At 37.2% G+C, this 13385-nt stretch overlaps 1 protein-coding gene and 1 pseudogene across 1 annotated transcript in view; one reads left to right on the top strand and one right to left on the bottom strand.

Moving 5' to 3' along the window:
• PFDN1 (prefoldin subunit 1) overlaps nt 1-6518 on the bottom strand; it is a 50264-nt gene extending 43746 nt beyond the window's left edge. The window contains exons 1-2 of the mRNA XM_016166337.2: nt 6410-6518; nt 3765-3931 (exon numbers count right to left, since the gene is read on the bottom strand). Of these exons, the coding sequence (XP_016021823.1) occupies nt 3765-3931; nt 6410-6442 (200 nt within the window). The 5' untranslated portion in view covers nt 6443-6518. The remainder of the gene's footprint in view (nt 1-3764; nt 3932-6409) is intronic.
• A 2216-nt stretch (nt 6519-8734) lies between these two features.
• On the top strand, nt 8735-8852 carry LOC118605620 (annotated as a pseudogene).
• The last annotated feature ends 4533 nt before the right edge of the window (nt 8853-13385 follow it).

Below are 13385 nucleotides of genomic sequence, written 5' to 3'. Positions count from 1 at the left end.
TAGAAATTGGTGGTAGTAGTATCAGGCTACATAACAGCCTCTTCAAAGAATATGAAGTAACAGAACTAAAATGTGCTGGCAACACACCAAGAGACTGGAGGGAATAGAGCTTTGAGCAACAAACATGCAGAGCTTACAGTATATAGCAATTCATTATCTCTTACCCTGAAGCATGATTTTCCTTGTTTTAAGCCAAAAATAGTCATGTGTAAGAGGTATTTAACACTACCAAATTTCTCCATACTTATGACTCAAAAGGCATCTGGGCTTGCAATGATTTGATAAAATATATAAACCAAAAATAAAAATCTGACTTTCATCCTTTGTGAAGGTGAGGAAGGTAAAATAGATACAATTATATTGATATTACTCTGCATAGAATACCTTTCATTTGCCAAGGATTATACAGCCCTCAGCCTAATTTTAAAGGCTTGGGTTTTCCTATATTGTCAGTTTTGACTGAATAGCTCTGTCACTGATTGGTATTTAGAATTAGTCAACCTTCTCAAAAGAATTCATAAAGAATTAATCCTGTCAGATCAAATGACATAATTTTTGTCAAAAACAATTTCTTTGATCTTAGTCAAAATACATGTTACTTTTAGAATTTCATTATCAAATCATAATATGAAAAAAGAATAATAAGTTCTAATTCTTAAGTCTCTGACACTTTTAAACATATTTTCTTTCTAAAGAACTGAAAGAAAATGTTATTTTAGGTAAGAGAAGGAATCATATTCAACTCAAATCAACACATATTTAACATCTATTTTGTGCCAGGCATTCTAAGAACTAAAAAAAAACAAAGATAAATATGTATATGGTTTCACGGAGCTGACAACCTAGTTGGGGAGACTGACCCATTTAAGAATCTCTTCCCCTCCACGCCCCCCAGCCCTCTTTCAATATGTTCTACTAGCTATAGGAACACAAGCCCTGGGATCGTCCATAAAAGAGACTAAGTCTGCCAGGAGGGATGAAAAATCTTGATGAGCTATATCTTGAAGGACGAGAATTTCACAAGGGAAAATGGATATTTGCAGGCCAAGAAGGACAGAATGAGCAGAAGCAAGAAAGCATAAAAACATGGCATGTGTGAGTGTAAGGGCAGGGCAGGAGTAATAAGTTCTGGTATATTTGCTAATATTCCTCTGCCCTCGCCCCATGACAGACATTATTAATCAATTAAAGCATGTTTAACATCCACATGAGACTCAAATTCCTTCTCAACAGATAACCCAAATGTGGAAGGAGGCAAGTCCACGAGATTTACATGCTATCCTAAGCCTGGGAATAGAAAGTGGTGGGACGTGAGGCTAGAAGGGTAAATTAAAGACAGATGATGAATGACCACGAATGCTAGGATAACAAGTTTAGATTTTATACTGTGAGTAAGAGAATGAACAAAGGATTTAATGAAGAATACTGTCGTGACCAATTCTGGCAGATGTGTGAAGAATGCATTTAGACAAAGAGTATAAAAGCAGAAAAAGTTAAGATGCTACTGTAATAGTCTACACAAGATAAAATGAGGCCTGAATTTCAGAGATGGCAAAAATCTGCTGCAGGTTCTAAAACAAAAATGGAGTGTTTTGGATTTTGTAACCTATGGTTTTCAATGACAGTTTGAGAAAAATTAGGATTCTAATTAGAATTCCTAAATACTCAAAAGGGAAAAGACAACTTAAGGTAAAAACTACAATTAAAGAAGTGAATGGCAATGATACTCAGGATTACCCAAGACTAAAAATTCAGAAATAGATATTTCAGGTTTAGCATCAAGAAAGAGAACGTCCTCATGACCAGACTAATACTCAGCAAGTCTTTTCTTCCAGAGGGCACTAATACTCTAGCCAAACAAACACTATTCACCTTACATGCCCCTACAATGCAGAGTCAAATGCATACTCTCAGTAAGATACAGAAAGCAGAAAAGTCAAATTTAAAACCAAAGGGTGAAACCATATAGGAGTTCCACTTTATCCAAACATTTAAAGCTACACATTCTTTTTTAAGAAACATAATTTATGTGAAATAAATCTTCTGGAAAGACTATTAATTCATATCCTAGCATTTAAATTCTAAAATTCTTTGTGTGGAATATAACCTATCTGTAGGACTTCAGGCAATATGCAAAAAAAAAAAAAAAGCAACACTCCTATCACTTCTGCAGAATGTTTAATAAATAAAATTATTCTAATTAAAAATAAAAAACTTCATTGTAGCTCAAAAAGCCAAAGATAGTCAGAGATTTTCTATTTTGGAAAAAGATTCTTTAGTTGTTGCAAACAAAAGCCAATGCAGTGATGTGAAATCCAAGTACAACATGTTAACAAGCATGCTAGAAAAGCTAGCATAACTGTTTTAAGATCTAAGGATATTCACATTAAGGATAAAATTATCCTCTAGGGAATGCCAACAATGCACACTTCATACTACATAGACACATATTCAAGAGTTCTACTTTGTTCTCATCCCAATTCTTTTGTGTCCCAGTAACAAACTCTCAAATTGGGATTCTCTTCCTCTTAACTAAGCTAAAAAGAAAAATATGAACTATGGAAATAAATTTGTGGTATATTGTTTATTCTGAGAAAGCAAATCAAATGATTTTCTTTCCAAAAATATATGGATTAGTTAGTAAGGAGCAGGGTGTATTTCTCATGATGTCATTCCAAAGCCATTACTAAATGTTAGACATGTTATGCTTCCTTCAAATCAATCACAAAACAAGTCACCCTAAGACTGAGGTCAAATTCCATTCCAACACAAAAGTTCTCCAAATTGAAAGTAATGGTCAACTAGCTAAGTAATAGTCAAAGACCAAATTCCAGAAAAACCCTCCTGCTGTACCTCCCCCACTTAAAAAAAATCAGTCTTCTCCTTTTAGCTCATTGTAATGGAATGTGACCTGTAGTTAAGGGCTTTTCCATTCCTTACTCACTGCTCAAAGAACAAAGTATATCTACTTTCTCATAAGTGCAAGATATTTTTTTAAAGAAAAAAGTGAAATGTAAGTGGTTAATCATATAATAACAATTAGAACAAACAAAAGGTAAATTGGTTTACTAGATTTCTCATGTATGACTGAATGAGTGTATTTAAATGACGACTGAATATTTTTATTTTACAATACCGGTCAGACACCTAAACAATTTATGATTTGTATGACTCCTAATAAATTAGGTAAGGAGGGGAGGTTAAAATTACAGTTACTTAAATAAATCTTGAGAGCGTGTTTGGAGGTTCTAGCAGGGGAGCGCAGCTACTCGTATACCCTTGACCGAAGAAGGGTCCTCTTCAATTGAACGCACAGTTTTGGGAGGGACGCACGTGGAGTGGTGAGAAAGGACACCTCCCAAGCCAGCCGGATCAGCCAAATCAACTATGGTAATCAATGGAGTGACAGATGTCGCAGCCAGATCGCCCTCACATCCACTTAAATAAATCTTAACACACAAAATTACTATAAACATCTTTTCGTGACAACTCATATTTTTATCACTGAAGTTACATACTTTTAAATATCTAGTCATAGAGAGAAGAGGGAAATATTTAAGAATTGTACTTCAAAGTCTAAAATAAAACGCATCTATCTGGGGTTCAGGTTCTCATTAAAAAAAAAAAAAAAAAAAGTATTTGACTAGATGACCTTTAAAGCTACTCTGATACTTCAACCTAAGTTTTAAAATGAACAAATTCTATGATTAAATTCAGACAAAATTCCTCCCAAGATAAACCCCTTAAAGGTATATTTTACTTACATTCTTCCTACACCTTCATACATGTTAGTCTCATCAACCAAAGTCATAATCTCAGTGTCTGTAAGATGTGCATGCTTTTTCGTTCTGTTTAGCTGTTCAATCTGTATGTCTGCAAGCTTCACCTTCTGTTGAGTGTCAATAACTTTGGCCTGAAGCTCTGTGAAGGCCTAATAAAAACAAGTCCTTAATTTAGTAGGTGAAAACATTTTACAGGAAACATTTAAGTCAAATCCAAACATATTAAAATAAAGCATGCTAACCAGAGACAAAGCTGTGAAGCAAACATCAATAAAAAGTCAGCACAATTGTAATCCATCAAGCCACTAGGCTAAATACTGAATTTACCCTGTCCTCAGATCATGGAATCTATCTGAAGAAGTAGAAACAAATGCACACTAAATAATAACCACATCAAGTAGCAGGTAACCAAGGAGTAATAAAAGAATTAATGCAATAGTCACAGAATGAAACCCAAAGATCCAAAACTAGAACCATAAACATAACAACTCTACATTTGTATTACTCCACTAGATTTCAAAGCACTTTCTCACATTTGTTTCAAATATTAACATTGGAACATTAAGATAACACTGAGAAATAAAATTAATATCTCATTTACTCCTCTCAATAATCCTGAGTTAGGGATGGCAGTTGCATCATCACAATTTACAAAGTAACTAAATATGTTAAAGAGATATAAATGGCTTGCACAGGGAAGGACAACCATCAGGTGAAAAGGCAGGTACTTAAATCCATTTCTTTGGACCCCTAGTTCGCAAACCTTTCTATTCTGCTGTATCCAGTAATATCCAGATATAAATATTTTTAAGAGAAAGATAAAAAAAAAGAGAGAGAGAGAAGAAATTTCAAAGTATTGGTAGAAGAATTGCATCATGATTTTCATAGTCACCTACCAAGCCAAATTTGACACTTGTGTACCCTTAACTCAAAGATAAACACAATTCTTGGATACTCTTGTTCAAGTACCTAGAATGAATGACTTTTACATGTTGTCAAATTTATGCCCTAAACATAACATTTGAGACTGCAATACACAGCAAAGGCTACTGCTTAACTTTTACTGTGACTTTGTCCTCATCTACTAGAGTAAGAATTCAAAAGATTTATTTTGGAAGAAGAGAGGTGCTTATGATTTCCTACGTCTCCAGCCAAAAAAACAACAAAACAAAGCTAAACCTTATAAAGGCAAACATTAGAAGATAAAAATCTTTAAACAAGTTTTTGTTGTTGTTGTTAACTAAACTGGTTGTCAAAACTATCCAATTTAAGTCTGTAATCATTTTCTTAGCCCACATTAACTGCCTATGGGTTTCTCAGCAACAAATTCAAATAGTACTGGGAGGTAAATTCATTCACAGCTGTACTCTATTGTTAGCTTTCACCAAACCTTGACTTAAATTTGAACTTTTACCAGGAAAAAAAAAAAACGGTAAACTTTTAGAATGCTTTAAGCATTCTTAAAATGAACTTTGTTTTGCATGTAAAATTACAGGTATTCCTTGATTGTTCTGTACACAGTTTGCTAAGGAAGCTAGTATATTGTTAAACCTGAGATACTACAACATTGGAGGACACCAAGTAAGGGCCAAATTTACAAGTTTCAAAACGAGAATGGCAAAAAGCAAGACACACATACACACAAATCCTTACAGCAATAACAAACATCTTCATTTATTAGGAGCACCATTTCAGCTGTCCTATTTCTTATGCAAAGGTTGACCAAAATTAGTAAAATTTGCTCTTCTGAAGAACCTAACAGTCAAAAGGTGTCGAGTAAAACGGAAAAACTGGATTATATTCCCAACCTTCGACAGTCTTTCCTGGAACTCAGTCTCCTTTTCTAGAAAAATGTAGGTTTAAAATAAATGAAGCCTAGGATCCTTTCTAATCCCTGTCCCCCTCCCCCACCAAAAAAATATGGTTTGGAGTCGGTAGTGGTGTTAGAATCCTGACAACTCTTAGGTGGCAAAAAACGCTTCTGAGTAACACATTTATAAGCAATTGTTTGAAAAGAAAACCCTAATTCCTTCTGCTATCAATTTTATTTGGAAAACTTTACTGGACTTGTGTCTAAAAAAATAGGTCCTTCAAAACCGGTGGCGCGGGGGAGAGGGAGTCAGAGCCCTAAGATGAACACTGCTATAAGAGTATCTGACTCTAAACAATACTGCCACTTTTCCAGGTATGGAATCGAGTAAGTGGCCTAAAAGCGCAGGTTGGACTTGGATTTTTTTCAAAGCAAGTGAAGATGTAGCATTACAGATGCCTCAACTCGGGCAATCCGGCCTAAGGGAATCCAATCCGCAAGGCTCACTTCAGGCCTTATTATCGAACAGAAGGCTGCACGCGCGACGAAACAGCTCTAGAGCTCGAACAAGGTTAAGAGGCCAGCTATCGACCCACTACACTTAACATAACCTAACCCAATAGGCTCTTATCCATCAAGAGCCGCTAGCCCCCCACTCCAACCTTAGGAAACGTGGTCCCGCCTTAGATTCTGGGAAATCATTCCCCAGTTCCCTAGGGCCTTTTTCCTTCCGCAAGACTAGAGCCTCCTCAATATTCTTGTCCACAGCCCTGTTAGAGACCAAAGAAAAGCCTCGGCCTACTCAAAACGCTTTTACCTTCTTCAACTCCAAATCCACGGGCGCCGCCATCTTGGCTCACTCTCTGCGCCTGCGCGCTGGGAGAAGGCCGGAAAGAGTGGGGTGGGGGGAAGGGCGTGCCTTGCCGATTCGATTTTCCCCCCTTCTTTCTGCGCCTGCGCATGAGTGGGGCTAGGCTGGTTTCTTCCCCTCATCCAGACTAGCAAGCTTTGAAACATTCTGAGATTCACGTTCAGTCAGTGTTCCCCCATGTGACCTGTCAGGTTTGTCCTACTTCTCCACATACTTCCAGACATAACACAACACTCAGGTTTCAGGTATGGTTTTAAGTATTATGACAAATAGCTAGCTTACTTTGTGCTGCTAAATTGAGATGTGTGTAGATCAGGCCAAAATCCCTTCAGTATTTCAGTCCTTCGGCTAGTCCTTGTGCTGTTAGGGATGAGAAAGAATCAACCTGAGCCTCAGTCATGCCAGTGGAGAAGACCAGAAGGATCACTGAAGTGTTCTTCCAAAGAATTTATTTCTGTGGAAAACTCCTGCAAGACTTTTTTGACAGTGGTTCTCAAGAGAGGCCAAATATCCAAATATCTTTGTTTTTAAAAAATACAGATTCTCTAGTCCTCATCCCAAACTTACTTAAAATCTTTGAGATGGGGGCTCGGAAATTTGCACTTTCATAAACAACCCTTATGACCTGATGCAAGCTGTCTACAGACCACATTTTACGAATTTGCTGTAAAAGACCTAGCATTTGAACCAGAAGGATGAATAGAAATTGGACTTTCAGAAATGGCAGAGATGGCTGTTTCACCTACACTAAAAGCTTGTGAGGGAAGAGAAAGGGCAGGAATTTGGAACTAGCCAGATCTGGATTGAAGGTTTGGTCTACCTTGAGCCTACATCTGTCTAATTCCACTTGCTAGCTGTATGGCAATAGAGTTTGTTTCCTTTTATTTTGTGAATAACAATATTAACCTACAGGGTTATTGTGATGAATAAATAAGATCAGGATGAAAAGCTCCAAGCATAGCAACATGCACATAGTGGGCACTCAATAAATAGTTGTAGTTGTTGTTGCTGTTAGCATTGTTGTGTTTGTCTTTCAAGGCCCAGCAAACAGGTCACCATTATGTCTTTTTTAATTTTTTATATCACTCATCACACAGACCAAAAATAATCTCTCCTCCAAACTCTCTTCAAGACTACATATGTTCCTCTCTCAAGGCACATGAAACTTTCTACCTTTAAAAAGTGTTTTTTATTGTTAGACTATAACCTACTTGAACTCAAAAACTATAGAAGAATGGCTCTCTTAGTACATATACCCAGAATACCTATCACATTGCCTCACAGGGAAGGAATACAAAACAAACACTTGATGAGAATGAATTCTTCAGAAGAAAATTTGTCATTATTCTCTACTTTGAGAAATAAAACAAACAAACAAACAGAAAGGCCTGATTCCACTCTGAGACCATCTTAGAACTTCAATATAGATGATCTTTAAAGAGTGACTGAATATTAAAATTTAAAGAAAGTCATAGGTACTTTCCTATACATTACCTCACGAGATTTTGAAACATTCCTCATAGAGATTTATGTAATACCACAAAATGCCACAGACTGGGTGGCTTATAAAAAACAAACATCTATTTTTCACAGTTCTGGAGACTGAAAATCCAAGGTCATGGTGCCAGCATGGTTTTATGAGGGCCCTCTTTTGAGTTGTAAATTGCCGACCTCTTGCTATGTCCTCATTTTGTGGAAAGGGCAAGGGATCTGTGTGGTCTCTTTTATAAGATCCAGTAATCCCAATCCTAGGTATATATCCAAAAGAATTGAAAGCAGGGACTCGAACAGATATTTGTACAGCCATGTTTATAGCAGCATATTTACAATATCCAAAATGCGGAAGGAATCTAAGTGTCCATCAATGGACGAATGGAAAGATAAACAAAATATGGTATATACAGACAGTGGAATAGTATTTAGCCTTTAAAATGAATGAAACTCTAACACATGCTATGACACTGGTTAACCTTGAGGACATAATGCTACGTGAAATAAGCCAGTCACAAGAAAACAAACACTATATGATCCCACTTATATGAGAAAGTATAGAGAAAGTAGAATGGTCGTTGCCAGGAGCTTAGGGAGAAGGGGAAGAATGTAGAGTTATTGTTGAATAGCTATAGAGTTTCAGTTTTACGAGATGAAGATGGAGGGTGATAATGGTAGCATGACATTATGAATGTATTCAATACCCATAACTGTACAATTAAAAATGTTTAAGATGATAAATTTTTTTATGTATATTTTACCACATTAAAAAAAAATGGAGTCTATGGCCATGTTGCCCTGGACAAGCCCGATCCCATCTGATCTCGCAAGCTAAGCAGGGTTGGCCCGGTTAATACTGGGATGGGAGACTACCTAGGAAGACCAGGTGCTGTAAAAACAGATTTTTTAAATAAGGGATTGTAAACTGACAAGTTTTTTGCAATCCATGAGGTCAACCAAGGGTCGCCTCACCAAATAAATAAATAAATCAAATGGAAAATTTTTATGTGTTCCTTTTTCAAATCCACTTGATCTTTTCTTTTCATGATATGTAATGATATATTATGTATATACACACATATATATATTCCTCCTAATAGTGATTATAATTAGAACGTAATGAACAAAATTTCTGCTTTTAAATTTCTTTACAATGTCTTATCATCTGAGGTTTTTCTAGTGTGAATAACAATATTCTTTCATTTTGTGAATAACAATATTAACCTACAGGGTTATTGTGATGAATAAATAAGGGGGCATTTAATGGTCTTTCTTATGACAGCTGATTTTCTCATGTGACTCCTAAGGTTTTGACTAAGAACTTATCTTCAGTGTCTAGCATGTCTTGAGCTGTAGAAACATTCCTAAAAATGGCTTCACATTCACTTTTACAAAAGCCTTATGAGATTCATGGGTTCCAAACTAGTTTTTGTGTTAATTCTTAACAATACATGAATGAAGCAAATTTGGGGAAAAATAAAATTTTCCCGGAGCATAAATTTGGCAGAATATGATATACATTTATGAACTGGAAACCACTGTAATATTTTTCCATATCTCCTTTTCATTTGGGGCTTCAGAACAGTTATTTCCTTTCTCTTTCTGGAGCTTCTAAAGTAGCAGGAAGAGATGATCTATAAAAGCCCTGAGGCGTTTGCAGTACTTAGACATTTTCCTAGAGAGTAACCATGATGTGCTCACTTCTATTATTTTCAGAGAAAAAAAACGGACTTCACACTGAAGGCTGGACTAGTACAGGGATGTACTACTTCTGAGGTTCAACAAGTCTACAGTTGTGAAACTTAGAAAGGTGATCTACTATCCCTCAGTTCTGCTTACCCATGCTCCGCTTATTTTTTTCATTCAACAAATATTTATTGAACATCTCTTAGGCAGTGATAGGCTCTTCAATCTAACAGTAACAAGAGACAAACTCCCTCACTTCATGGAGCATTTCACACATTTCCCCATATTCCAGTGGGGAAAGACAAACAATAAACATTCAAACAAGTAATTTCAAATATTAATAAGTATTATTAAGGAAGAAAACAATGGTGTAGTTAGAGATTGGCTGGGTGGAGGCCACTTAGGTGTGGGAAGCTTTATGGAAGGACATAATATATGAGATGAAACTTGAAAATTAGAATGAGCCAGCTATGCAAGGAGCTGGGGAAAGAGCATTCCAAACAGAAGGAATAGCAAGAGCAAAGGGTTTAGGATCGAAACAGGCATATTTGAAGACGAAAAGGAAGAAGCTAGATAGGGAAAATGGTAGAACGTGACATCAGAGAGTTGGGCAGGGGCCAGACCATGAAAGGCCTTATAAGCTACAGTCAGAGGTTAAGAATATTATTTTGAGTGTGATAGGAAGCCATCGAATGATTTCAAGCAGGAGACTGACACAATCTGAAGAGATTGATATGATCCCATTTTAAGGAGATCATTGTGGGTTTTAGGTTAGAGAACGGATTGGAGGGAGCAAGAGTAGAAATGAAGAGACCAGTTAGGAGAGTATTGCAGTAGTACAAGAGACAGATGATGGTGGTCTAGGCAACGATGATAGCAATGGAGATAGAGAGAAGTGGACAGATCCAGGCAGCAGTTACTGAACTCAATGAAGAAATGGATTGAGGACGGTGGAGATGGCAATAAAAGGAGAGATCAACAATGATTCCTAATCTACAAATAATTATACTGAGAGAAAGAAGCCAGAAAAAAAAAAAGTAACACACTATATGATTCTATGTATACAAAATTCTAGAAAATGCGAATAAATCTAAAGTGACAGAAAGATGATCAGCAGTTGCCAGATAGGGTTGGAGATGAGGGAAACTAGGGAAGAGGTTGAAGGAAGGGATTACAAAGGAGCATTAGATAATTTTCGCAGTGATGGATATGTTTACTACCTTAAGTGTGGATATGGTTGCCTGGGTGGGGACTTATCAAATTGCACAGTTTAATATAGTCAGCTGGTTGTATGCCAATTATACCTCAATAAAGCTATTTTAAAATAAAGACTTCTGTGTTTTTGAACTGAGCAAACTAGTTGAATGGTAATGTTGTCTACTGAGAAGAGAAAATTGATTCTTATGATATAGCCTGCATGTAGTCTCAAAGCCACTCTGTAGGAATCATAAGAATAACCCTTCTCACTGTGAATAAACTGCAAGAGAGGCCGGGAAATGTAATCATTATTAGGGCCAACTATATGTGTAGTTAAACACCAGGGATTCAATTATTATGAAAGGGAAATAGAAGACAGAATCTAGGGGGAAATGAGCAGTTTCTCACATCAGAGCTTTTCAGCTTACAAAGCCATTTCTACTCATCGAGTCATTTGATCGTCACAGCTTTATAAGACAGATAGACCCCGGACAGTTCATTCAGTTTTTGAGGAAGTTTAGCAGAATGGTTAAGAGTATAAGTTTTAGAGTCTGACATCCTAGTTTCAAGTCCTGTTTCTATCATTTACTAGCCATGAGATCTAAAGAAAATTACTTAGCCTCTCAGAGCTTCCATCTCTTCAACTGTAAAACAGATATAATAATAGTACCCATATCATAGGTCGTTATGCACATTAAATATGATAACGCATGTAAAGAGCCTGATATATAGTTGCACTTAATCAACATTAGTTATTACTATGTGTCGAGCTTACAAACCTATTAATAAATAAAAGAGCAGTTCACAGTACAGTGAGAGTCACAGATAAACAGTTATAAAAGACTATGAAAATTCTACTGTAGGAAGTAACCCCAGGAGCTGAAAGAACACAGAAGAGGGCCTCTAAAACCAGGAACCTTACTTAAAAATAAAAGTTTGTGGCAAAGAAAGGAGAAGGGATATTCCTAGAAGAGAGACAAAAAAACCAACGTGAGAGCCTGGTGTCTTCAGTGAAATACCAGTTGTTTGGTATGACTGGTGCATGGAAGGATGTTAACCACTAAGAGAAAAGGACAGAGAGGTAGATGAGGGCAAATGGTAAAGGGCCTTACAAGTCAAGCTCAAGAGCTTGGGTTCTATCCTATGGTCATCAAATGCACCGGAGTGTTACACTCCAGAAGATTACCATGCCTCGTTTATGAGGAGTGATTCCCAAGAGGCAGAAGAGAAATCAGAATTGGAGCAGCCATCGAGACAAACAGGGGCAGAAGAAGAAGAGAGCTCCAGTTTGTCTGCTCTTCACAATTCCTGTCCTGTCTTGAGTTCTCTCTTAACTCTGCCTTATCTCAGCTGCTTTTGCATCACCTAAATTACCAGAGAAACATCTCTGATAACATTTCTATATAAGGTTGACCATTATGGCTCACCCAAGACTATACCAGTTATTACACTGAAAAGTCCTGTGTTCCAGAAAACACCTCAATCCTGGGCAAGCTGGGTTAAAAGAAAATTCTGGAAGCAGATTGCCTGTTACTTTACTTCTTGAGCAAGTGACTTTATCTCTCTGTAACTCAGTTTCCCCACATGAAAAAATGGGGATAATACAGTGTAGTAACTACTTCACAGGGTCACTGTGAGGATTAAATGAATTAATATATACTGAACATTTAGAATGGTACCTGGAACACTGTATTTGCTAGGAGCTTTTTAAAATTATAGCCATTATAAACCTACTGCTCTCTGGTTTATTTCACTTCTGTCCCACACATCTCTTTGCTCTGTCATCTTTTCTTGGATGTCTTCATTTCAAGCTCTCAGTCATCCCACCCAAGGCAAAAAAAAAGTAGTTCCGTGACACAAGAAATATTCTGGCCTGTGGGTAGCCTCTGAGAGTATTAAATTGAATTAAACAAAATTGAAGTCTTTTAAGTCTCTCTCCCAAGTGGGCTACCTCGAGAACGATATCCTCAAGAATGGGGAAGTCTGCACCTGTGTCCTTTGAAAACAAATTCTGTACAATGGTCTGCCTAGGAGAAGGATGAGATGGGGTGAGGCATTTGTAAGGCTTGCATGGCAGTTCTGTGAGGGCCTCAGGGACAGGAATGGGGACTGATCCTTCCCAAGTGACACATTTGCCAAGAAACTCTGAGGTAGCTCTTCTAACTGACAAAGTAAGGTTTGGGGCCGGGACCTTCCTGGGAGGGAAAGGGAGCCTCAGCTGTGCCTACTGAATGAAAGAGTCATTGGAAACTCTGCAAGGAGAGGAAGTGAGTCGTAGGCAGGAACTGGTGGTGGCTTTTCCCGGGCACCTTGCCACATCTGATTCAATCTGTTTATGAAAAGTCCAAAGAAAGTGAATATATTCAATCAATCTGATGATTTAAACCTTCGTAAGGGATGAAGCTGGGTAGCAAAGCAAAAACAAAGGCTGGGTTATTTATCCCATTGCTCATCAGAGAAAGTGAGGGTGTGGGGCCTGCCAGAGATGAAAGCCAAGAACAGGAGACTCTGACAAAGAATAGGAGAGAAATAAAATCTAGAAATCAAA

The sequence above is a fragment of the Rousettus aegyptiacus genome, unplaced genomic scaffold (genome assembly GCF_014176215.1).
Source record: "Rousettus aegyptiacus isolate mRouAeg1 unplaced genomic scaffold, mRouAeg1.p scaffold_m13_p_7, whole genome shotgun sequence".
In the NCBI taxonomy this organism is placed as follows: Eukaryota; Metazoa; Chordata; class Mammalia; order Chiroptera; family Pteropodidae; genus Rousettus; species Rousettus aegyptiacus.
This window is presented reverse-complemented; position numbering and strand designations above follow the sequence as displayed.